Here is a 27,007-nt window from a genome sequence, read left to right as displayed (position 1 = left end):
TATGCAATCCGAGCTTTGATTTGTGTTACCCAACTATTGTGCAGTTCTTGAAGCCATCCACTCCCATTCATCCAAGCCCAAGCAAAAGCCTCCGAACCATCCGGGACCATTAAACAACCTTCGACCCTGAGAGCTTAATCTTTCTGCTGCTAAAGTGATTTGCTAATAGGTGCGGATAGCTATGCAGTGATGCAGAAAAGGCAATACGAAGAAAGACCTTAAAAGCCCACTCTAACACCCATTAGCCATGCAATGCCATACAGATTATGAAGCACATTACGAAGCTTTTAAACTGCATTATGACACATTGGAAATCTTCACTGGTCTGACGGGATCTAACCCTTACACTAGGAGAAAACAATACTATGTATGCGTATATTGCTCTGCCAGCATAGCAGAAGTAGACGGATCCAGTCATCCACTGGGTGGTGAGAGCACTTGTGATGGTTTGGTCCATACCTGATGGGAGAAAAGCAGCCTGCTGCTGAAACTGCATGCTGGCCAGGGCCTGCTGGTACTGGAGCATGCTGGTGTTAAACACAGCAGAGGCCCCGTTGGCCTTCTCCAGGGCTGCCCGCTTTGGGAGGGGAGCCATGACACTAGGGGCGATGCCCTGCCCATCCAGATGGAGGGGTGGGGATGGGGTGGGGGGTGGGGTCAGTGAGATAGAAGATAAAAAGGCGAAGATAGACAGACAGACAGAAAGACAGGGAGAGAAGTGTGTGGAATAGAGAGAGAGGCGTGTTAGAAAGATGCAAAAAAAAAAAGAAAAGAAAACAAAAAAAAAGGCACATACGTTAGAGAACATCCGAGGAGAGGTGTCAAAACATCTTTTGTGTGTACAACAATCACAATATCATATCATCAGTAGCAAGCAAGCAGCAATCTGACAAATACTACACAAGCAGAAGCATGGTGCTTACTGGAGCTATGTGCTAACAGGCATTCGTTTATTCAGAATCTGATTTGACTAGCTTTGTACGGCTATGGCTGACAAAATGCAGCATAAGCAAGCATTAACTATGAAAACAATAAGGCTGCTAACAAGGTGGAACAGGTAAAAAGCACAGAGAGGGAGGCTGCACTGCTAGCTCCATGATAATCTGTATAAGCCATGTTTAAGTGATGGTTCACTCTTGAGAGAAAAAGGGTCAAAAATGGCCAAAGGCCAAGAAACGTGAGAAAGAGATTTGCTGTAGTTGCATGACAAACACTAATGGTTCTGATGTTGGCGTGAGGCCATTCTTGAGGCTTAAGCAGCATCTTTGATGATGAGTGAACTATCATTTGAACTGTGATACCCAGTTATGGTGGGACCTACTGGATGGTTGTAAAAGGACTTTTCCTCCTAGCCCACCCATATCCATCTGACATGCACTAGCCACACAGACATGCACACATTTGACTGAACAGCTTCACAGTACGGACATTTAAAAAATAAGCCTGAAGCCATGCCACCAAGTACAGCTCTACTTTTCTAGCCCTCACTGACTTTTGTTAGTTGACTGCAAGTGATGAAATGATTGCGACTCAGAATTTTTCTTTTTTTACGTTGAGAAAGCCGCTATCATTTGACCACTCATTAAGGTCAGCTCAACAGGAAGAAAGAACTTACATTGCAGTAAGACAACAACAACAAAGACAGCTAGGTACGTTTGGTTAAGACACTGCTATACAACAAAGCCACATGCCAAGCTAAAAGGTGAAAGGTCATAGTACCAGGTCAAAGGTTGCGTCGAGGGGTCGCTTCAGTGATTTGACAGCCGACTGAGTCTTAATTAGCAGGCAGCGAGCACATGATGGCAATGGGCCAATGGGGTTCAAGCGCATTAACATAAACCAGCAAGCAGAGGTGCATCATGGGGGCAGCAGTGCAGTTTGGGTATAGGTGAGAAAAAACAAAAACAAATAAAAAAACAAATCATTGGAATGCAATATACAAGGGGATAACAAGACTAAGGCATGCACAGTGTGGACTCTAGCTCTCTACGACCAGTTACATATCGAGAGTGAAAGGTAACTACGCCTCTACATTAGTTTTTGTCACACAGGAATGGATGGATAGAGCGATGAGAAAAAAAGTTCTACAGCTTTAAGTGGGAGCTCATGTCCTAGTTCTGCCTTTTCACTGTGCACATCATAGTCCGGTTTACATTACAATGATTCACCCCCAAGCTCTCTGTATCACTCTGTCAATAGGAGCATGTGAAAACAAAACACTATGATCGACAAACAAGTGTGGCTGCACTACTATTCACCGGTGCTGTTACTGCAGGACAGGACTGAAAGCACAACAAATCCCTTTTATTAATGTCAGGAGGAAGAGAAGTTATAGATAGGAAGCACAGAAACAATGGAGTCATAATTAAGGCCGGGCCACCAGAGAGATGAACAAAGAGGAACTGGACTCTCTGCCTTGTGGTCTGGTATGACATGAAGAGGGAACAAGACAATCAGTGGAAGAAAAACCGCTTGACATGACAATGCTTCAGGGTCACAATGTGCCATTGTCCTGTCCTTCTTCACGTCATCCAGATGGAAGCCAACTGAGAACTTTTAAGTTTGACCTGGCAAAAAGCGGAACTGAAATTTGCTGCAATTGGTAAGGTAAAACAACTTTGACAATGTCAGCATGAGACACAGGGCATGAACTCTGAAGAGAGGAAATCTAAAACAGTGATGCTTAATGTCAGGTTATCATTCCTCACGAGGCTGTGACGGCAGTGAAATCATTAGTGCGGAGTGCTCACCATGGCTGCGGCGGCTGTGGCCTGGTTCACCTGATGCTGGGTAGCCTTGATTTTGGCCTGCAGATGGGCTGGCGGGTGGAAGTACTTGCACTTTTCCCTGGAGCACCGACCCTTGATGTAGTCCATGCAGACGGTGACAGTGTTGTCGTTGTTTTCGATCATGGTGCTGTCGGCGGGGTGAGCGAAGCGACACTCGCCCTCCCCTCGAGCACAGTTGCCCCTCTGATACTCCCGGCAGACCTAAAGCAGACAGAGGGGAGGAGCTAGGTAAACAAACAAACTCAAGTCATCGTGCTATTTTACACATTTTATTAATCAACATTTATGACCAAGTTCAGTAAGACGATAAATTGTCAATTAGAAAATTCATAGGACATAAAATCTGTATTGATCTTGTAGAAAAATAAACTAATATAAGAAATGTTCACTTGTACAAAAAATGTAAAAGTAGGTGTGTGTATTGGCAAGAGTTTGGGAATACGATACGTATCCTGATATATCCCAGACAATATTTCACTATTTCTTTAAAATTGTGACTTAATAATTATCTCAATACTAATACATTTTTCACAAAAGTAAAACTAAAAATAATCATAACATGAAGCACTGCAAATGTATCTCAGTTTTAACCCAAACCAATTCATGGTGCTTTACTTTTGGTATTTACGAAACTTTTAAGAGGAAAACAAAAGTAAGACTAAACTACATGTTTGTTTTTAAATAGTAATTAAATATGGCCTCAGCAGTACTTTATATTGATTATTGCAATATTTCACTGAAATTTTTTTTTCTAATGAAAACGTGACAGTTGCAGTTCTTATTGTAGACAGCAGGGGGCATCATTCTCCTTTGAAATATCTACTGCAAAAACATTGACATAACTAAGACAATTCTAATATAGGAAACATATGAATTTAAATAAAAACAAATTTTTAGCTGCATTGAAAACAAATCATAGCTTTATAAAAATGTTTCTTATCTGAAAAGATAACGTTTTGTGGAATTTTATGTAAAAATATATAGTTCAATATATGTTCAGTGCTAGGATTAAAGGTAAATAAAGTCAAACCACATTAATATCCGTTTTACTTCATGGTTTATGCTAACTTCTTAGATTAAACTTGATGTTAGAATTCTTTAGGCTGATAAAGTATGGTCCCACCTTAGCACAGTTAAGCTTGTAGGAGTTAGGAACTGTTTCAGAGGAGGCAGCAGATTCTCCTCTGGATAAAGTGCTCGCCTCTAAAACTGAGTGTCAAGGGAGACCAGGGCGGAGCAGGCAGGATTCTCTCCTTACCTCCAGTCTATCGGTTCTCAGCAGTTTCTGGGCTGCAGCAGCGTTGGGGACTTGGCTGACAGTGGGGCTGGAGGCCATGAGGACGGGGGTGCTGGGCAGGATCTCTGGAGGCATCAGGCTCGGTGACACGGGGCTTAGGTAGGGGTTGAAGGCCGCAGCTGCAGCGGCTGCCGCCGCGCTGGCGTTGGTGGCCAGGCCTGGCGTCACCGAGAACATGGGCTGCAGAGGAAAAACAAACGGAAATTGTTTCTACAAGCACTGAACTAAGATCTTAAAGTTATATTAACTCTGAAAAGGTCGTTCATGCATTCGTGGCCTCTCACCATGGCTGGTAGCTGTGTGCCGGGCATCATGGCATTAGCAAGTTGCATCTGCTGGGCCAGCATGGCCATATTCTTCTGCTGGATCAGATTGTTCCTGCCATTGATCTCTAGCTGGGTCTTAAGATGAGGAGGGGGGTGCAAGTACTTGCAGTTCTCTCTGGAACATCGACCCTGAAAGGGAAACGAGAAAGTGTCGGCTCTTAACATCAGACTGAACAACAATCAACAAAATAAAAGTTCTATGCAGAGGTTTTATTCTAGATTTAGATGTGCAGGCTCAAATAAAAATACAAATTTACTTAAAAATATATTCAAAAAATGAAGGAATTGTAAACTATCAGACTCAATATCAGGATCTGTCTCACTAATTGTTCTAACAACGCTGCTATTTTTGTTAGCTATAGCTGGGAGGTGTGTGTGTGCTTGTTGGTGTGTCGGTGCATGACCCCCTGGGGTTCATGACTGACACGGGTCTGTGCCGCTCCAGACGTCAAGCTCAGCTTCATGTCTAACTGCCTCTAAAAATACCGTCCACTCATATGATCTGTCTATATCGTATCGACAGTCATCCAGGGGTCACAAGTCTGAATATTTCTCCACTGTCTGCTGGGAAAACCCACTTTTACTTTTTTTGTTGCCAAACAGGAAGAGGTCAGACACATATTTGTGTAAACTAGAACGCTTGTAGCACGTTCATTAAGACCATGTTTGTATGACAGGTGGCAGAAATGATTAATGCAGAAACGAGAGCACACACACTAACACACAAACAAGTGGGGAGTGCAGGAAAGACGTATTTGCTTTCAGCCCAGTGGCACAGCTGATGTGACTGTGGCAGCTTTGCTCTCCCCTGCTGACAGCGCCGGCCTCTTTGGGATTTATTTCTGTTCTCGGTCATGACTTCATACTGCTTTTCCATATTCTTCACTTTTTACTGACACTGGAGCATCAAACGTGTTCAAAGGACAGATTGGAATCTTTTTTTTTTTCCTTTTTAATGCTTTTTTTTGTCCACTTGTTCTCGGATGTCTGCTATAATTCATTTGAAGTTACCTGGTTGGGGTTGTTTCCAGAATGCAAGCTGGATATTCACCTGAAGTTCTAAAGGATGCATCATTTTTCACAGCTATGCAGTTTTAGGGGAAAACGCAAATGCTTCACAAATCTCCATAATACATGTATTGCTTTTCAGAATCCAATAAAACAAGATAAAAGAGAACTTGCGGTGTTGGGGTGAAAAGAGGAAAAGTTCAAAGCAGCTTCTGACATGGGTCCAGAGAGTCAGACTGATATCCAGAGGGGCTGGGGAGTGTGCATGTTTATGTGAAGCCAGGGGTGGTTGTAAAGGCATAAAAGATAATGTTACACTCGCCGCAAATGACCCCAACTGTCGGCCGCTAGATAAGCACAAGCAGCTGCGTGTGTGTGAGTATTTCAGGTAACCCGTTTTACTCCAATCAGAATCATTCAAAGTAAATGCCCGCCAACAACCACTGGCAGACATTTTGAATTAAAAAAAAAAAAAAAAATCAGCTCCCTGAGGAGAAAACGTCAGCCTTCGTGAAGAGAATAGAGAGTGAAAGCAACGGCGATTCAGAGCGAACATTTTAGAAATTTGGAGACGACGATCTGTTGATACTGGGAGGAGAGAGGGAATTTCAGACACAAACAAAGAAGACAGGAAGATGTCGCTCCTCAGTTCAGCGTCTATCATTGTGACATCAGTGGCCTTGAGGTGTAGCTACAGATGGTGTCCACGGCAACAGAGGGGCACCTCCTACGCTGTGACTCCCAGATTCTGCTTGATTGCAGGCAGATATGACATTACAGCTAAACAGCTGGCTCCACGGCAACGGTTAGCTCAGGGGGTCTTTTATCACATGTGTGGGTTTGTTTTCATTCGTACTGCAAATTGCAAAAGGTCATTTTTTTTTTTTTTTGTGGAAACAAATGATGTTCATTATAAAGGCATACGCTTTACAGTAATTTACTTACAAATCAGCAAAAAATAGTCAAAGTAGAGTTATATTTTGATTTATTTGTGTGTGTTTGAGGTGATTTTTTTTCTACTTTACAATCAGGAAATATCTACGGAGTCCCAAAAGGGACATCAAACTAAAAAAAAAAAAAAATTAAAAAAAAAATTAGTTTTTCATCCTATAAAAGTAAAAAGAAACATTTTGTGCACGCCAGATAATAACTAAAACATTTTTATTTCTAAAAATTAATATAGAAAAAAATCTGATTATTAACTAGTGCACACCAGATAGTAACTGATGAAACAATTTTTTTTCCCCTGGTTACTATCTGGTGAGCACCAATTATTTAGCAGAATCTTTTTTTTTTTTTTACTTCAAATTTTGGGAGTTCTGTAATTATTAAATACAGAATATAAATAATTTTAAAACAATTATTTGTAAACTTTAGACTCTATAAGCTCAATAATTTAACAATCTATATTGCATATTTAATATAGTCCTTGCAACAGACTGGTGACCCACCTGGGGAGTACCCTGTGTTTGCCCAACAACAGCTGGGATAGGCTCCAGCAACGCCATTACCACAGAAGGGATAAAGCAGCTTTAGAAAAGAGTTTTTTAAAGCTATAATTTTTAAACCATAAAAGTTGGAACACAACAGATAAATGTAACAACAGATTAATGTAAAATCCTTTCACCAAATTTGGTGCACATTATTATTGGTAAATTTGTTTATTTTTTTACAATCTTCTGCCAATCTACTAATTTTAATTGTTTATACTTGATCCTTGTGATACTTTAGTTTTTTAATTAACAGTGGGATTGTTCCCTTTTTCTGCTGGCCAAAACCAGGTCAAATTAGGAACAATGAACCCCCCGGCTACTGGGGAGGCTGTTTGATGATAAGTTGGAATAACATGTCCCACCCCGATCACTGTCTCTTTAACGCTTTGTCAGACACACACCCTGCTTTTGTGACTGTATGTGGGATTTGCACAAACAGTGAACCAATGTGCAAGGAATGCAGGGTGTGACCCAATCCCATCCTTTTCTGAAGGAAAGGTATGAAGCATGTGGCAAGATTTTTGGATGCACGTGTCTCAGTGTGGGGGAGCACAAAGGAAAAGCTGAGGAACTATTTTAGAAAGCCACTTTTTTTACTTTTAATTCTGCTTAGATTTTTCTGTTTTAAGAGTAAAAAATAATTATATTCCTGTTTTTTTCCTTACAACCTTTACATTAAATCTGTGTGTAATAATTTCCAACAAAGTGTGTTCATAATCAAGATTTTATATGGAAAAACAACAATTTATATTTTGTTGTGTGTGAATTGATCGTTATGCGTTAAATGTTTAGGCGTTAGTGGCATTTTCTTTCCAAATAATGGCAAAATAATACATTTTTATGTGTTTAAAAAACAAACAATCCAAAAAAAATGATGAGGCTTTAAGACTAAATTAATATTTAGCTTTTTTAAAGGTAAAGGTTTCAAATATTTACTTGAGACTGCATGTAGTTTACTGAAGTCGCAGGAAGATTCATTCTTCCTTTACCCTGAATAATTCAGTGACCTGCAGAGGTCAAGCTGCAGCAGTTCACTACAAAAAATGGATAGCAAAAACATATGCAAGACTTGTCTCTTATAATTTTGTGTCATTTCTACCTTTACCCATCTCATTTACATTTCTTACAAAAATGTATTGCTAATGAAATTTTAGACATAATTCCGTTTGAAGGATGAACATAAATGGCTGTAAATCTTCTGCATAACAAGATACTGTAAAATATATAGAAAAATATTATTTTCTTGGGGGTAGCGTGTAAATCTACACTGTTCTCCGCCCTGCCCTGTCTTCGCTGTAAACATCTACAGAGATGAAAGCCCTTTCTCCTTTTACACACTGTGAATGCAGCTTTGTTCTGCTGGAGAGCAGCAGAGACTCAAAGGAACCGGCCCAGTGGTGGGTCTCTTTGTCTACTGTGCACTCAAATACAGGATAGAATATAAATATCAACTCGGAGAGAAAATAAGTAAATGAGACAAGTGTGAAAAAATAACCGAGCCTACTGGAAATATTCAGATTTAATATCCCATCTGGGATACATCTGCTAACATTTTGCTACTAGTACTTAGTTTCTGATTTTATTTAAACTAACTTAGGGATAGTTTGAGTAAAAAACATAATGGTCAGATCAAATAAAAGCAATAATAGAGTAGTCAGAAGAGAAGCAGTTGCATGAAATGTGGGGATGTTTTATTAAACTTCCTTTTCTTTAGCAGAGGATAAACACACAGTCATACTTGTGATTATGTCGATATCTCCCTGCTGGGTTTCAATGTGCGCACTGATCTACGCTGTGCTGCTCAGAGATATGGAGGAGCGAGAGACTTTATGATAACAGCATTTCTGAACCACAAGTTCAACTTAAAGGGGGTGAGTATCAACGCCAAAACATCGATTCAACTTTGATTCACTTGTGCATGCTTCAGTTCGATTAACACCTCAGGCGTCGTCTGTGACGCTTTATCGCAAAATCTTTAACATACTGTAATTTTTAAACCGTTATGACGATCAATGTAAGTGAGAAAAGCGAGCCGCTTTTCTCTTTCAAATTCAACTGGAATTATGTTGATCGTGTTAACAGTTTAAAAAGTTACAGTAAATCAAACAACTTAAACACTGGAGTTTCGATGTTAAAGGGTTAAATATGGATTTATAGTCAAATTTACTGCCAGAGTACATTTAAAAAGTGATAAAAATCCCACAAAAGTTAGTATCATGACTAAAAATGATAAAAACTAGCATAAAAGTTACTCTTCTTCCATAAAAGTTACTTTATTTTTAGTTTTGATTTATCAATTGTTAGAAAAAGGTTATTTTGAACCCAAAAGTCACCCAAAACCAAAATATAATATAACTTTCAATAAGCGGTGCTCTCAGGCTTTTAAAAAAAAACTCCTCTGGAAAGTTTCATCCTGGCCAGATGTTGGCTCTTTTCAACGCTGCAGGGCATGTATTCTACTATAAATCTCTTTTTTAAATGAGAGCTCTACCCGATTTATAAGGTAAAGCCTGGAAAATGTCCAGAGAAAATTCATATTAGCCTTTTTCATTCATCATATAGTTTTTGAATATAGCCTAAAGCTTGGGGTTGAAGTGAGCGTTGGCACACCTGAAAATATGAACCTGTTCTTATCAACTGCAAACAGTATTTTTATTCTTACACACATTTACAAATATTACATTTAGAGAGTTCTCAGAAATGCTCATAAGATTTCCACCCTCAGTAGCTCCTTGTTTTTCTCCTGACATGCCCTGTTTCTCTGAAGCCATCTTTTTTTTTTTTTTAACACAAATACACTTTCATGTGATTCTATTTAACCCAGTTTTTTTCCATCTCTCTACATTCCCTCTTCAGCGATGTGCCACTTTTCCAGTGAGGGCTTTTCAGGTTACTCTCTTACCTATTTTTATTAGCAGTAACAGAGTAATGAGGCAGGTATGGATTTGTTCAGCAGCGCTTCATAAACTGCTCAGAGTGTGAATACAAGAAGTCTAGGAATGTTCGTTTTAATCATCCCTGAGCTCCCGTTTCCAGAGGGAGTGAAAAACAACAGTTGCTGTGCGGCAGTCACGGGGCCTCGGCAACAGGGGGGGTGGTGTCAGTAAGGATGCTAGTGTTTATAATATGACAAAGCTGGTCGCTAATCTCAAGAATGTGGCTTAAAAGCAGATTTTTAAAAAAAATCAGAGATCTTTAAACAAAAAAAAAGATGAGATTGCAGCAGCACATGATTATTTTAGATGATAGATTATCTTTATCACAGCAGATATGAATATCAATGAAATTATAAGATGGAGATTGAAAAAAATAATCATAAAAAAAGGTTAGTGTAGAGCAGGGGGTCAACAACCTGAGGCTCCGGAGCCACATGTGGTGTTTTTAACCCCTCCATTGTGGCTCTCTGGTTGAAGGAGATTGAAATGTTTTTCATTTTAAAAAGTGGCCTATTTTTCTTAATGAGTAGTACGTATCACTCCACCAGGCTCCTGACTATGGTACCCATAATGCTCCAACAATCAATCAAGCGCTACAACTTCATAGTCACACTAAAACATTTAGATTGACCCGCCGTGTACCACCGAACTTGAGTGAGCACAATCGGGATTCACACTCGCCGGATTAGAAAGCGGACTGTTTCAAGGGTTTTAATTGTGCCATACGGTCCGAAAAACACAGTTAGGGTCACCAACTAGCTCTGAATTATTTCTACACCGCTAAGTTTATGAATTTCCACCAAAAACTGCAAAATAAACTGTATATAGTCTTTTTAAATTACTCTTGACATTAAAGTACCTAGTACAACATTTTGTGCATTGATATGAGAGTATGTCTTTTATTTTGAAAGGGAGTAGTGTCAAAAGTTATTTCATATATGGAAAAATGCCATTATTCTCATAAAGTTTATGTTTAATTTATGCACAAAAACAGTAATTTGTTGATTTTTATCATAATAGTAAAAATAACATAAATATAAAGGAGTGTCTTATTTTTGTAAGACTTTGTGGCTCCTGCTGAGTTGTGGTTGGTGAGAAATGTTAAATGTTGCAGTCCCCTGGTGTAGAGCATGCTCTCCTTTGAATTGATGAACTGATTAAAGGAAGCATTTCACTGTTTGTTCAGATTTCTTGATCCATTATTTTAAATAAAAAGGTACATTTTTACTCACTCGGGAATCATTAATAACAGAAAATCTTTCAACTTCGGGTCAATGGAGAACATGACTAATTAAGCTCGCAGCAATAGCAGATTTAATCTAATATGCATTAAAGTAATCCCATTTGCAGCCTGTTATCTGATCCATACTTTCTGTAAACTAGTCTAATCCTGTTTTTGCATGACATAATCTCTTCTAACAGAATAGTTTTCAACTATTTCCCCCTTGATTTTAGGGTTGTTCTTAAACTGGATGCTATCACAGTTAAAAATGGAAGATGAGATTGAAACCAGGAAGTGTGTCCCTTTGAGGCCACCATACCAAACATCACATGACTCCGCTGATGACATATCAACCAAATAGTAAGATTTTTACCATTTAAGTTTATGAAATTAAGTGGTAGGAGGGGCAGAACATATAAACTATATCATATTTTATTGATTTATACTGGAGGAAACATGTATGTATAATGGAATTGATCATTAAATGATTCCAAATAATACATAGATAAGTTTAAAATAAATAAAAACCATCTCTATTTTTCACATAAAAGAAAAAAAGCTCATTAAAAAAAAAACAATCTTGTGTAGCAGTTGAATTGAGCATTGATTTCTACAGAACAAGTTTAATTTAACAAGGCTGTAATCTATACCAAGAATCAAACAAATCGACTATTTAAATTAGAAGCTACGATAGTGTTTCATTAAATGAAAGAAACCTTTCTTCTTTTGCTTTTCATTTACTACTAGCCGCTTTACGGAGAAACAGTAATCAACTCTTTGAGCTTCGATAGAGCTAACTTGTGCAAATGTAAACTTCACAGCTGGCATGTGGGAGAGGCAAAGGGGAAATATGCTGAGAGTTGTGCCTAAACTGCAAAGCTTCCCCAAGCTGCCCTCAAGCTCCTCTTTCACTTGTCTAATGGGAGTATAATAGTAGCCTGAATGTACCGTATGTCTGTCAACATGACAAATGAGTGGTAATGAAAGAGTTGTGAAAAAAGACAGTCAGAATCTTCAGAAAAAAACAGTTTAGAAGCTCAAAGGAAAACAAGAAAGTTAATGTTTTTTAGCTAATTTAAACAGATTTACTTTTATATTTGGGTCATTTTGGGTCAGAATAGATATAATTTTGCTGACTTAGTACTAAAATAATTTATATACATGTCTTATATTTCAAGATGTGTATTCTATTTTAACTTTTATTTATTCATGAAGAGTCAAGATCATTTGCAAATCAATGCATTTTACCAGGAAACGCTGAGAGCATTATTTCATTCATACCAAATACTTTTTCATAAACTGCTTTTAAAAAATATGACAATTTTGATGCTCTTAATCCTATCAGGTTGTGAGGAAATCACTGTTGCTAAAAGGCTAACTGAAGCCGTCTAATTGATCTGTACGTTAAAAAGACAGCAATCATTGTATAACCGCGGTTATAAATGGGCCCTGTGTGACGGAGAGACAGGGACGGCTGACACTGAAAAGAAAAGACTTTTGTCGCTGATCCGCCGCCGCATAAGCTCAGAGACAAGATGCTAAACCACGCTGATGTGACAAGGATGCACACACCATGAAAGAGACGGAGCAGAGGCGGCTCTGTGAGGCTCAGAGTGCAGAGACCAGGGTTGTAATCCCCCAGCATGAAAAGTCAGGATAAAAGCACCTGAGAGAACCAGCATACTACGACAAAATTATCATAAAGGTGCTGCTTATTATGTCTGGGGACAGAAAGGAAGAAGCACATCTACAAAAATAAGTGAAATGCGTCTTGAAAAGCTGCAGAGAAGAGATGGATGGAAAAAAACCCTGCCTGGTTGAACCTTACTGCAGAAGATTAACAATGTGCTACTACAAACAAACACAGATGACACCACTATGTACAAAACCTTCAGCCTGAGAACATGTATGCTTTGGTTGGGGCCAAACCCTGTGACAAAACTCACCCTTTTACTCATCTCTCCATCTCGGCTTCTTAGTTTCTAACTTCTGGTGAAAAGTCACTGAAGACAACTTTCAATGAGCAGATTTAGATCCTGCGCATTAATCTTTAAACTGTAAATCTCATAACAAAAACATTTAGACAAGAAACAAAGAGGAACGTTAATCTGTTTATGTCAAACAGCTAAGGGATTCAACATTTCATGTCTGCCACAGACACCAGTGAAAATAACAAATCATTGAAAAAAGAAGTTCAGCGCAGTGTCCTGTGGGGTCCAGATGACCCCATTCAACGTCAACATACCAAGGATGGCACATAGGATACTGGAATAGATCACAAAAGTAGACTCAAAATATGTAGACTTCACTACCGTAACACAATGATGCTTGGATTGAATATTTTGTGCAACAAACTCATTCTCACTCCTGACTCGTTATATATGGACGTATGGCTAGGGCGACCTCCACGTCACTTTTTTGACATTTTGGTTGTCCCCAAGTCGTCATTATTTGACGTGCTGACTGTTCCCATTAAATCAGGGGTCCCAAACCTCCAGGCTGCAAACCAGAACTGGTCTGAGGGCCACTTGGTACCAGGTCACGGACAAAGAAAAATGTACAGTATATGCTAATCCGGGATCCCCAACCTTTGGAGGGCGGACCAGTAACGGCATCCTAACCCTAACCCGGTACCAGGTTTGCATACTGTATCGCGTCCTGAGGGTTGGGGATCCGTGATTTAATGGGAACAGTCAGCACGTCAAAAAATTATGAGTTGGGGACAACCAAAATGTAAAAAAATGACGCAGAGGGGGCCCGAACCATTCGTCCATATCTGACGAGTTTGGAGTGAGAATGTGTGGGCACAACATATAACCATAGCATAAAGAACATGTTAACAAATCAACTAAACTCTTTGTATCACTTAAAAAGAATAAATCCGTTGAATTTTTCATTTTTTGTGGTGCTTCGGAACAACACCGCCAAGCTTAATGCCTGAATGATCTGATGAACCCAGACATGGGGACGTGATTACTGATGCTTTTGTAGAGCTCTTTAAAATAAATAAACATGATCTCTCAACATTGTCATGCATTGTAAATAAGGCATAGCCAGTTTTCCATGTAGCAATCAGACTAAAAACATTTGGCAGTAGCTCCTCCCATACGGGTCTGGGGCATCAAGGGAGAAGCCGTAATGGAAGAATTCGGATTCGGCTTAAGATGCACCTCTGGCCAAACTATGCAAATAACTACAACTTACACACACAAAAAATGTTTTTTTAAGTTCTTATAAAAGATGAGTTTTAGCTTCCATTTAAAGTATCATATCAAGTTATTTGATCTTTCCACCAGCACAAGCTTTTCTTTATCTGTAGACCCTTCCTTAATGTTCTTACGAAACTAAGCTGCCAGTACTGGGGAGGAAGTCCATATACATCTAAAAAGTCAGACAAAATTAGTAAAAAATTGCAGAAAGTCTTTTAACTAAGTGAATCAACCCATGAAAACGTTTGCATGTGTTTTCCGACAGCATAAATATAGGCACTAGATCATCTTTTTATCTTGAGCACTTTCACTTTGAGTGTTTAAGTGTGTGTGTGAGGGGGGATGGTAGCAGGTTGTAATGTGAACCTTGCAGTAAGGGCACGGGTGTGGTCTTAACATAAATGAGGAAAAAAAAAAAAAAAACACAGACTGAGCGGGGAATGAAGAAGGAGCCAAACAAGAATTAAAAACAAGAAACGACAAGTTCATTCAAAGAAGATAAAATCCCACATTACTCCACAATCCATCTGTCATAATCTGGGGAACTAGCTGCTTCTGCAGTTTTACTCAAATTAAGAAATCATTGACACAACAATTATATTTGGTCCTTAGGCAGATTATTTTTCAAAATCCACTAAGAAATGAGATTTATAAGAAGAAAAAACAAATTCAGGGACAGTCTAACTCTCAGATCATGCAAAAATAACCCGCCATAAGCATCTATTTACATTTATATCATTGCAATGAAGTTAAACTATCTGTTAATCATCAACTGACCGAGTTACAAGCTGACTTGAAATCTGGAAGTCCATGCCGCTATTATCCTTCTCCAAATATTTACTTTGCTTCAACATAGCTGAGCTGTCTGTGCTGCACCAACCAGATAGACAGTCACCTAAAAAAGGCTGAGCAGCGGGGTTAAGGCCAAGTCTAAGGCCAGCGAGCGCCCACATATACATCGATCAAGAGTTGACATATTGGTACTAAAAGACTCACTGAGGTTATAACCCCACTGGTCAGATGCATATTTGGATCTAATTACCCCAAGGGACAAATCAGCCACATGTTTTTAATTTCTTCTTAAAATAATGAAGCTATTTTCAGTAGTTTTTCTGACTTGACAAAGAAAAATGGTTATTTCATGTGCTTGTTCTCCATGTCTGTTTCTGTAAAATTCTTCAATTGCAGAGCAAAGGGAGATAGAGTGGATGTGGGGGGAAATGACTTGGTTTGGGTGTGACCTGCTCAGCTATGTGCTGGTGATCATGTGAGACCTGTTCTAATTATACACTTCTCAAGAAGAAGGTCGATCCTCTCTCATGGGCAAGAAGCCTGCGCACGTGTCCAAAAGGGTGAACTAGTGTGTGCAGGACTAGTAAAGAGGAGCAACATGTATTTGTGTAACACAACTCTTCAGAGAGTTTGTCCTATTTCCACAGCTCAGTCTGTGTAAAAGTGAAGTAGGACAGCTGATCATTTACTGAATGGTCTGTGCAAAAAAAAGTGATTTTAATCGTTCTTTCACATTTTAAATTTTTTTTTTTTTTTTTTAAAGATTTCACTTTCTGATTTTCAAAACTTTCTTTGCTCCTTTGTTCCCAATCTTGGATTTAAAATCTGCTGTTTTTCATTACAAGTGGAAAAAAAAATGGGGCAAGGAGTTAAAAAAAGCACAAACCACCGCCATTAATGGCTTCGGTCTACTGGGAAATGAAACCAAACTACTAAAATAAGCCACTTTTCAAAAGCTAAAATATATCTGACGGCAACTCCTCTCTGGTGGTGACCTCCAGGTTAAATTGATTAGCAAACTAAACATACGTGCATGCATCCAGGTCGCCGTGCCTTTTGTAAAAAGCTCCACTTCCCTGTCCGACGTGCTAAAGTGAGGGGTTCATGATCAGCAACGAATGTGACGAGCACTTCAGAGCAGAGTTCCAGTTTGTTTGACTCGCCAACATTTTGAAAAAGTTTTTTTCTTCAATATGCACCTCAATAAATACTTTTTAGCCTAATTCCTCCAGTGCAAGGGCACATTTTTTGTGTCTATTCAGTTCAATTCAAAACAAAAAAAGTTCGAATGGGTTGTCTACAAGCTGAAACACTAAAAACAGAAAAAATGAAACAAAATTTTAATTAGAAAATACTTTCATTGTGTTTTATTTCTTAACTGTCTTAAATTGTGATATTTTAACGATTTTTTTTAACTAATTAAATTTGATACACATAAAAAAAAGACAAATCATTTTCATTTAAAACTAAAAGTAAGATTAATAAATACATTTAAACACAGGGTGAGAATGCATGAAAAAATGTACTTATCACAAAATGTAGTTTTTTTCCGAAAAAGATGCATTACACAGCATTTTAAAAACTACTTTTAAATAAAAATGCATCTTAAGTACCCTTTACCAAGCACCCTTACATCCTCCTATTTATTACGTTTTTTTTTTTAAAATTAAACCTTTATTTAAAAAAAAGCAAAACAAACAACCACAAAAAAAAAAACAAATGTTGTAAATATGAACTATTATTCAGAATAAAGACCAAAACTCAAACTTATTCCTAAGTGAATAAGCCGGACACAACTCTACTGTCCACACCCAGGTTTAGAAATAACTTTAAATGCACCAAAACACACAGCTGGAGACACAAATTTGAATTCCACCCCGCTCAGAAACAGTCAATGAACACAAGGCATCAGAGTCTGCAGGTGTAAAACTCAACAACCGTAGCAAACCATGCACAATCAGGCTTTTAAACATCTGGGTTTTTCAAACTGGGTTGCCAGTCTGGATAGGTCTAAACAATGGAACAGAAAGACAGAGGGAGTGCCTGTTTTTTCACAGCGACACAAAAAAGTGGAGGATTACTGCAGAAAGTTCTTTCGGTGCCCCCCCCAGTTTGCACAACACATGAAAGAGCAGATAGAGACTCACAGAACCACCCCAGCCACTCACTCGTACTGGCTTTAGCACAGGAAGCGGTTGAGGTGAATGAGAGCTAAATGGCGATGTTATCATCTTGTTCTTCTCTAGTTGTTGAAAAGTGATGTACTCTAGACCTCAAAATGACTCCTTCACTTATTCGTGCTAATCTTTGAAAAAGCTAGAAAATTGTAAAACTTTTTCTTAATGTTTAAACTAGAAACATGTCTAGTTTTAAAAATAGTCTTTGAGTTAAAAAATGTTGGTACATTACATTCTGTTCCATAAGCAGAAGAAGCTTAAAGATTTCCTTTAAAAAAGTACAATTTCCTCTTTTTGTGATTATGATTGGCAGGAATAAGTTAATTACACGCTACGGTTCAGTGGTGCATACTGTTTCCAGTTTGCAACCATTTCCTAAACTTGTCAACCTGTTTTGATATGCTGCTGACTTTCTGCTACCGTCTTACCTTCAGTGAGTCGAAGCAAGCGATCACGCGTCCGTTGTCCACCTGGCAGCTCTTGGCCGGATGAGCAAACTTGCACTCTTGGTCGGAGCGAGAGCATGTGCCCCTCTGAAACTCTCGGCAAACTTCTAGAGTCAGCCACTTTGTGTCACGGATGTGTGCTATGTTCATAGCCATGGTGGTGCACTGACAAAAAAAAAAGATTCCTAGCAGAGATGTGTTCACGTGTAAATAAAGTAGCTCTAATTAATCCGATTTATTGTCTTGGTGTCGTTTCAGTGTTTCCTTTAAAGAGTTGAAATGATTAACAAAAATATGAAATTCCTACAGATTGGGAGGGCTCCTTTTCCAAGGTGAAATGTTGCAGGACATTTGCTGTTGATGTTAACGGTTCATTTCTTTGATCAAACAGCAGCTAACAAAAACCTAAGGAACAACAAATCCTCCAAAGTTATCTCTCTCCGCTTGGCCGTCGCTGTTTATTGCATACACAACGACCTTATCTACAGCATTCCCAAGCAAAAATGGCGGGCCGGTGTGTGAGCCCTGCGGTCAGGTTGTGAAGCAGGCAACAATGGTGGCAGTCTGGGTGAAGTCTGCTTCAGAGAGGTTAAAGACACTGAGGACTCAGTGGAGGCTTCTAGGGTTGAAGGCGAAGGTTAAAAAATGCTGTGTGGGCCGAGTGGTGTGCAGGGCTGCAGTGGTAAGGCTGGTTCAGCTGGTGGGGTTTGGCCACGGGGCCGTCTGATGGGAGGATCTGAGGCTGGAACCTGACTGCGTGCAGTGGATGGTGATGGTAGAAGAGAGAGAACCGCGTTGAGCAGAGGCTGCAAGGATGGTGTGGCTGCTGTCCTTGCACTCGTGTTACTGTGGCAGCAAGCTAGCGAGGCAGGGGGGAGGGTGGAGCTTCAGCTGGAGAAGCAGGTCAAAGCTGCAGCAGACATCAGGGAAGGCACTTCCTCTGAGGAGAGAGGGAGATACAACAAAGGAGAGACAAAATGATTAGTGCAATTATAAAACTAAATAATTATGTTTGCTTATTAAAGATCTCCTGATCTTGTGCTTTTTTTATTGTCTACTATAGTAATTCGATGCAACACTGTGGAAAATGTGTAAAAATGCTAAAAATTCACATCTCAAACAAATAAAACCTTTGCCCTGTGCTGCGTTCGAGACTCACATCGGGCATGCACATGCTCTTCACGCCACTGAAATCATACTCACAAAAAAAAAAAAAAAAGCACAAAGCAGCCATTCACAACTTTCCACCTCTTCTGGGCGACGCGAGAGAACTAGATCAAATCCTGTGTCATATCCAGAAAAGCAGGGGAGACCATTGCTAATGTGTTTAGTGGTGAAAAGAAAAAGAAGTGAGCGAAAGCAAGAGGGAAGTTGAGCCAGGGCATGAAGGAGAAGAAGTTAGTCATTTCCTTTCATGCAAAGTCTTGTGAAAGGGGGGAACCAATGAGAGCGAGCGGAGTTGCAGCAACATTCTGGGCTGAGGGCCAGGTGAGAGCAGGGGAGGAGCCAACAGGCGGCTGACCTGCCCGCTGCTGGAGAAAAACAGAGACGCAGACTGAAATAAACACCATGTCTACTATTTCTATGACAACCTGTTGCTTTCTGAGCAGATTAAAAATAAATGTGTCACACAACAAGTCATAAAGAACCCAAATAAGGCGTTCTTGGGGAACTATTTCTAGATATGAACGTCTTAGTTAAATTACAAAAGTTTCCTTTTTGCTAAAAAGCATCGTAATGTGCATTGTAAATGCATGATGTGTTTCTGTTCAGACTTTGTTTCTATTTTTGATGTACTCATTGTGCAGTACTTCAATTGATGGGGGGAATCTGCATGATTGGGCTCCCAGGGGCCCGTTCTGCTCTTATCACACAAACAGCATGAGTCACCACACCCTGTGCAGAGAAATCGCTTTCCCCAGAAAAAAAGAAAACACGCGCACCTTCAGCAATGCAACGAACCACGACTAGCTTTACAACGCTTGCAACACTGCATTAGTCTGCGGCAGAGCAGCCCAGGCAGGCCACCGTGACCCTGCAGAGGACAGGGAAGGCAAGCAAGAGACAGGAAGGACAAACTGCTTATTTTCACCTTGGATGACCCCTGCAGCAAAAACAGTGCTGCTGAAAGACATGAACATGAGCTGCAAACACACTCGCAGATCTACACAGACCTAAGTGCATACACGAGCTCACACTGTGAGCAAATCATCTGTGATAGAATACATAATGCCGGGAAGGTTCAAGAATTTCAATTTTTAAAGAAAACTCTGTTTTTGGTGCATTTAACATGGTTTTTAAGCTTTTTTCTCATAATGGAGGACACGCACATAAAGAAAATAAGGATTAAAAAAGCATTTCTGGGTATTTCTTCATTTAAATTGATGTGAATCAGGAGCAGACAAAAAAATGCACTTGGGAATAAAGCATATTTGGGATGAAGAAAATTCTTCATTGTCCTCGTTTGAGCAGATATTTGGCTCAAAACTGTACAGCTAGATAGCTCCAAGATTACTCGCCATTTTTGCTGCACCACTAATGCTATGTTGGGGTTGTGAGAGCTGGTTAGCTAGTGGGAAGAGAGTGTCAAGAAAGGCATCATGGGAAACAAGAGCAGGCTAACACTGAGCCAACAGTCACAACTCAGAGGTCAATTTCTGATGAACACCTGCCACTCTGCAGAAACTATGTTCTAATAAATGACACCTTTTTTTAAAAAAAAAAAATTACCTAAAAACAGCATAATCATAATTTAAAGATGACTGGAAACAATTTTAAGATAGATGAAAAATGATTGGAGTGAGAAAATAAATAAAAGACAAAAAAGAAAATGTATTCTACATATATATATAACATTTAAATACAAAAAAGAATAACGACTACACATTTTGTCTTAAAATTATTCAAACGTTTAATTTCCACGTCAGTAAAAAGTCGTCCATGTCTAGTCTTTGAGTGGCTTCAAGGTTATTTTCAAACTAATATATAATGCTGATAATGTTTTATAGCTTAGGTACATAAGGTGTAAGGAAGGTAGTTTGTTACACAAATGCAGAACAGAGTTGCAGTCAGACTATCAATAAATTAAAACAGAAGCATCTATTTAAAGATTTTTTTTTCCATGTTAAGGCCCAAGCAACCGTCTCTGTGAGAGAGAGGGAACTAACTGGGTGCATGAAGAAATTATGCCCCCCTAAGTTCTCCTTTTCTACCAAATCAGTTTCTGTAGTTCCTGTTCGGTTCAGACAAGGGCACATCTGTGAGAGAAAAAAACATTGCAGTGATAATGAGCCCTCACTGTAATCCATCATGTCTGGACATGGCTTAACCTTGCTCTACAGATTTTTTTATTTTTTTGTTACCCTGGTTGCCATGACAATGCTTTTCCTTAATTTGCTATACATGCCAGTGCTATTTGACCCCTTTTAGCTCAAACAGATCATTGTTTTTGGACAAAACTTAAACTCCTATAATGGATTTATCTGTTCTGTCCACTAGTTTTATCCCTTCAAGATCGAATTCTCAGAATCACCACTTCAGGCTTCAAGGTCAAGGTCAGTGCAAGGTCATCTACTGAGGGTATCAGTTTGAGTGAAAGAAACTGAAAACTGAGGGCCTCCTAATGCTCTGAGAATCTGTGGTCCACGTATTGAAGGCACTACCTCTAATCAAGCAAGAAAAGCAAATTCTAACATGGACAAAACATGTATTTTATCTTGAAATGCCCTAAATGACAAAAGATTGCCTCATTTTTCGACAAAAAGACGCGTTTTCACTGAGTGAAGAACTTTAGCAACCAAAAGAAACATAAGAATGTTGTTATTGCAGCTCTTAGGAACTAGAGGGGGAAAAAAAGGTGCACTTCAGTTATGAAAAGACTTCCAGACAAATGAATGAGTGACATGTGATAGGAGCAGTCAAGCTTGGATTAACGAGTAAATACTGAGAGCCTTACTTCATGAGAAACAAGAAGACTGAGGAAACGATCCCTCTCCAAGAACAATAATGTGCTTAGATGCAAACAGCTGAAGTCCATGGCAGAACTGCACAAATTTAATGCAATTCTTTGACAAAAAAACTCATCGCAACAAAGTCAAACGATAAGTGGACTAAAGTCGTTGATTAGATCTCTGGCTAATAAAATGATTTAGCGAGCACAGCCTGAAGCTTTCAGGTTTGACTGCAGAGGCTGAAGCGTTTGGTTCTCGTGGTTTGCAGTTAGTCAGTAGAGGGGAAGAGTCTCAGCATTTCCACAGAAGTGGAGTCAGGGTGACAGTGTGCTAATGCGGGCTATCACAGCAGAAAAAGCACCAGGAAATACAACACCCCCCTGTCTTTTTTGCTTGTACTGCTCCTTCTGCTCTGAATATAGAGTGTCAATAGTGTCCTCACTAACCTTTAGATTCACTCGTATGCATTAGGGCACAGATATACATTCAGTATGTGAATGGGACTCTACTGTTGGGTTATCTTTTAAGATAAGACCAGCTGCTTATCTGTCTTCTAATTTCTTCGAAATTACTTTTTTCTTGTAGACTAACACCAAGTTAGTTAATATAGACAAACAGGTTTTAGTACACTGGTTAAAAAGTTAAACAATTTAACAATATTCTGGTTTGAAATCCACCTAAGAATGTATTTTGTGACAAAATTACATCTCATTTTACTTGGTTACCTTTTTCTTCCAACATCATTATTATCCCCATGATCAAAGCAGCTAGCTCTACTTAACAATTTGCTTTATTACAACTTTCGTCCAGCAATTATATCAAGCGTCTCTGAAAGTGAGGCCCGGTCCAAGAACGCAAAATAAACAATGCCTATTGATTCTTCTTGGAGCAAACCTCTGGAGACAATGAGATCTCTTGTTTAGCATACATAGACAGAACTATACACACACAAACTGACGCACACTCAAAGACAACCCATTGACAACACACACAAATGCAAACCTCTGCAAAAACACCAACCTCTGTCTTTCCTAACACCAAGCATTCCTTGGCTGGGGTCAATATCTAATTGTGCGCAACACTGCACCTCTGTGTACTCATGTGAATGTAAAGATGTGATGAAACCCACAGCATAATGCTCAGCCTCATGGCAGAATGAATAGCTCTGCTTATTGCCAGGACGGATCTACAAATCTGTGAAAATTTGGTAAAAAGTTAGTAAGATGATGTGGATTATTCGCCACAAACTAGATCAGCAGATCCTAAATGGCTGAGCATATTGTGATCAGTGTGTTTACAGGAAAATTATTTTCATTGGAAAAATGGAGACTCAGTAAATTATTTAGGCTGCTTTATTTGCAAAAATAAAGAATACGTTTAAATTCTGAGTAAATGAAAGTTACTATTGGGGATATATGCAACATTAAATATCATTTTTTAAATATAAAAACAAATATCATCTTCAATTATAATATACAATTTCAGTTGGCCACATTTTTAAGTATTTTTATTTCATGTTATTATTATAAATTAATGTTATCCTGGAAATTATATCGTTTTTAGAGAAACAATTAAGTATTATGACAGGTTAATTACCGGGCTAATAAGCTCTGATAGGTTGTGAAGTCAATTTCTATGAAATTGGTGTTAATGTTCTTTAACCCTAGCTGTTACCATAACATAACACAACAGGAACCAGCTCCTGTGACATAGAGGCTTAACCTGTCAATGCAGAGTCAAGCAAGCGCATAATCCTGTCTGCAGGACAGATTGCAGGCGAAATGAAAAGAGCACAAAAGTTAGCACCAGACTTGATATGTGTAAACAGTCATGAATCGCGTCTTGTTGCTCATCTGCCGGACAGACTGACAGCCCGAGTGCAGCCGTGCTACATAAAGGGATTTAGAAAAAATATCATAAAGGGAATGTCACACATCTGTCAGAGTTGAGCCTGCCTCTGTGTGTGCTACTGTCTGAGCCACTGGGAATCCAACTCAGTCACAACAACAACATTCCACATTACTGCCTCGACCACAGCCATACCACCAAGAGGAAACCCAAAGAGGCTTGGAGGAGGAGGAGGGACGAGATGGTGAGGAGAGGAGCAAAAGGAGAAGATGGAATGTAGGTTACAGTTTAAAGGCATCCTCCACCTCTCACATTTCCGTTTATTTTCTTTTAAGCATCTGTGTTTTTAACCTCTGCGAAGGAGAAAATTAAAGTTTCCATGAAGTAAGTAACTCACTTTCCCTCCATTCCATACATTTCTGTCCCCCGTTTGTCTGTCCTTCCTGTTCCTCTTTCCCACTCCCTTAAACTAATTTCATTTTCCCTCATATACCCTCCCTTCAGACGTGTCCAAACACTTACTCAGACACACACAACACAGAGAGAGTGACTGTCTAACACTCTCCTCCCGCGACCCGGAATGCTTGGCAAGATTCTACTGTACTGAAATACTGCTCGCCATATAAGGAAGCAGCGGCTTCACATGTCACAAATACATTTACATACATTTAAGGCGGGAGTTTGCCTTACAGAGCACGCCGCCGTTAGAAGAAAAACCAGCACCCACATGCAAAAGCAGGCTCCCCCAACTGAACGCTGACACAGCAAAGGGCTGGACGCTTTCAGCAGGTTTTTCACTTTTACTATTACTTGACCGAGCCCTGGAAGAGATAACTCCTAACGTAGCGGGTTGAGTTAGATGGAGGGGAATGAAAGCTGAGTGGGCGATCTATTGATTCTCTGCTTCCTGGAACAACCACGGCCTGCCACACACAAACACAGCAGCACATTTTCCTGCTAACTAGCACTAGAAGTTGCTGCCGTGTGTCTGATTTGAGCCTAGATTGCGTCTTTCAGTGAGTGAGTGTGGTTATACCTGCAAAACAAATCATAACAAATAAAAGTTAGCCCCCAGGGTCCAAATACTGAACACACACAGCAGCCATATGACAAACAGACAGTCAGACAGGCAGGCAGACAGCCTCCATACCTCTGTCTATACTGTACTGCATGGACTTACTTTAGAAAGTCAGGACAGAAGCACAGACAGGAAGAAAGATCTAGATGAAACAACACGACAGGGAGGAGGGTAGTAGAGCAAGCTCTTACCTCTCACATTGCTCTCCGGTTGGTGTTTGTGTGCTTCCGCGTGTCGACAGGCTCTGAATGTTTATGCGTGTATTCAGACAGGCCGCGACAGCAGACCCTCAGGCACCGGCTGGACCATTCTCAGGCAGGCAGGCGGAACACAGCGAGGCAGAGCGACTGGCAGAGGGGGCAAGCGACTGAGCGAGTGAATCAGCGGCGAATGAGTAAAGGGGCTGTGCGGAACCGAGCACCAGAGTGAGAGAGAGGCGGAGTGTTTGTCTGTGCAAGTCTGTGTTTGCGTATGTGTGTGTGTGCGCGCTCCTGTGTGTGTTGCAGCGTTGGCTGTGTGCGCTAGCGTCTCCCCTCCCCAGCCTCTTTAAGTGGCTGGGCTGTGCAGAGCCGTGCTGAGACGGGCTGGGCTGTCTTTACTGACTCCCGAGCCGCTGGATCGTCTGTCTGCTGCAGGGAAGTGCTGCTAGCTGGGCAGCAGTAGCAACAGCTGTAGAGGAGGAGGAGGAGGAGGAAGAGGAGGCGGAGGAGGGAGCACTGACTGCTCAGAGCATACAGATTCTGCAGTTACCTCTCCCTCCCTTTCCTCCTCACTAAAGCTGGCCACGCCCCCACCTAAAACAACACCAGGAAGTGCTGGCTCAGTTACAGCAGAGCTGCCCTTGCCTTTCCAGTGAGGCAGAGGAAGGAGAGAGGAAATAAAAAGGAAGGGGAGTCGAGGAAAACATGGCACCTGGAAAAAAACACCAAAAAAAGAGAGGAACAGTTCTAAGGAAGGAAATAATGAGGAAAAAGAAGCTTTAAAGGACAAGCAACAGAAATGCAAATGTGCAACACGGTCTGACTTCTATTTGACTCTTCTTTCATACAAGTAGGTTTTCTGCTGTGGTGTCCAACCAGCTCTTATCGCATTTTAAAGTCCCAAACCAACCATCTTTTGATCTTTTGTAAAAGCGTTCCTGGTGGTCTCTTACCTATGATTATCCTGTTTTTAGCAAAAATCCAAAAAAACGGTGTTGTTTTCTAGAATATAGTATCTGTGGAAGAGCAGTATTTAATCAGAAGAAATGATGGTGAGTGAGTAAGGATACACCTACTTCCATCTGTTTACACTCTCCCACTAGCTTACAGCCCCTCACAACCCCATCGACATGACTGGTGCAACAAAAATAGCGAGCAATACTGGAGCCATCCAGATATCAGCTCGGACAAGGAAAACCAAGAAGTACATGGATCTATTTGTCTGCAAGCGGATGAATCAGAATGGAGCGGAGGATGGAGATTGTGGGTTGCTGTGCTAGCTTCTATGTATCTACAACTTTTTTCTTCCTACTCCAAATTCACATAATAAAGAAATACTCAAAAATGAAATTTTAAGATACATTTTCTAAATATACGTCCTCCATCATGAGAAAAATGCTTCAAAAACATGTAAAAAACATGATTTTCATCTTTAACTGGACAATAGGGAAATGAAAAGAAACAACAGAGATCTTTTGAACATCTGATGTGCAAACACCTGATATGTACACTAAAACAGTACAAACTCCAACTGGGGAAACCCAGAGGCAATTCTCACTCCCATGTATTAATGTTGACAAAAGGATTTAGCCGACTTCTACCTTCTGACCAGAGAAAGCTGGAGAGGTTTGAGGAGCCTTAAAACTTTGTTATATGAAACTGATCCAACAGGATCTAGAAGTTATGAAAAAAAGTAGCCCAATGATCTTCAGGGATCTCCACACATTCTCCAATATGAGTGAAGTTGTCTTTTTTTTTTTTAATTGCAGGGAAAATACACAGAAGTCTGTTGTGCTAATGACACTAAGTTTTTTTATTTAAAAATGGAGTGACTGCTGCAAACTACTCAAGTATTGTGTGAATATTTCTTTTAATAAAAATGTGTAAAATTAATTAATTCTAAAAGCATATTTAAAAAAATTGAATTGGCAACATATTGCTTGTGGAAAGTCTTTAACTGTCACATCAACTACGTCTCAATCTTTACAGATAGGTTTCTGCTGTTCAGTTTTTTTTTTTTTTGCAAAGCTGGTGATAAGTCATCTCTAATTCACACGTCAGCCTCTTAAACCCTGGGTGTTAATCTGTGCTATAGTGAGCAGCAGCACATATTCTGTTCCCCCACTGAGGGAGAACAAAAACAGGTAGAAATATTAAAGGAAATTAAATCGTAGGATGTTCCATGCTTCATCACAGACGAATTTCCATTAATCACATTGGTCCTGCTTTCCTGCAG

The 27,007-nt window shown here is 39.8% G+C and overlaps 1 protein-coding gene across 16 annotated transcripts in view; it reads right to left on the bottom strand.

The window, feature by feature from the left end:
* Positions 1-27,007, bottom strand: part of mbnl1 (muscleblind-like splicing regulator 1) — a 46,830-nt gene that overhangs the window by 6,107 nt on the left and 13,716 nt on the right. For 3 of the 16 annotated variants that reach the window (XM_024273885.2, XM_024273888.2, XM_024273886.2), the window contains exons 1-7: positions 24,763-25,409; positions 17,678-18,635; positions 4,371-4,541; positions 4,048-4,266; positions 2,751-2,990; positions 1,720-1,773; positions 460-613 (exon numbers count right to left, since the gene is read on the bottom strand). In XM_024273885.2, the coding sequence (XP_024129653.1) occupies positions 460-613; positions 1,720-1,773; positions 2,751-2,990; positions 4,048-4,266; positions 4,371-4,541; positions 17,678-17,851 (1,012 nt within the window). In that variant the 5' untranslated portion in view covers positions 17,852-18,635; positions 24,763-25,409. Of the gene's footprint in view, positions 1-459; positions 614-1,719; positions 1,774-2,750; positions 2,991-4,047; positions 4,267-4,370; positions 4,542-17,677; positions 18,636-18,854; positions 19,081-24,762; positions 25,411-27,007 lie in introns of those variants that run through there. The other 13 variants (XM_024273875.2, XM_024273887.2, XM_024273890.2 and 10 more) reach the window with 10 other exon arrangements.

This window comes from Oryzias melastigma, linkage group LG17, assembly GCF_002922805.2.
Source record: "Oryzias melastigma strain HK-1 linkage group LG17, ASM292280v2, whole genome shotgun sequence".
Classification (NCBI taxonomy): Eukaryota; Metazoa; Chordata; class Actinopteri; order Beloniformes; family Adrianichthyidae; genus Oryzias; species Oryzias melastigma.
This window is presented reverse-complemented; position numbering and strand designations above follow the sequence as displayed.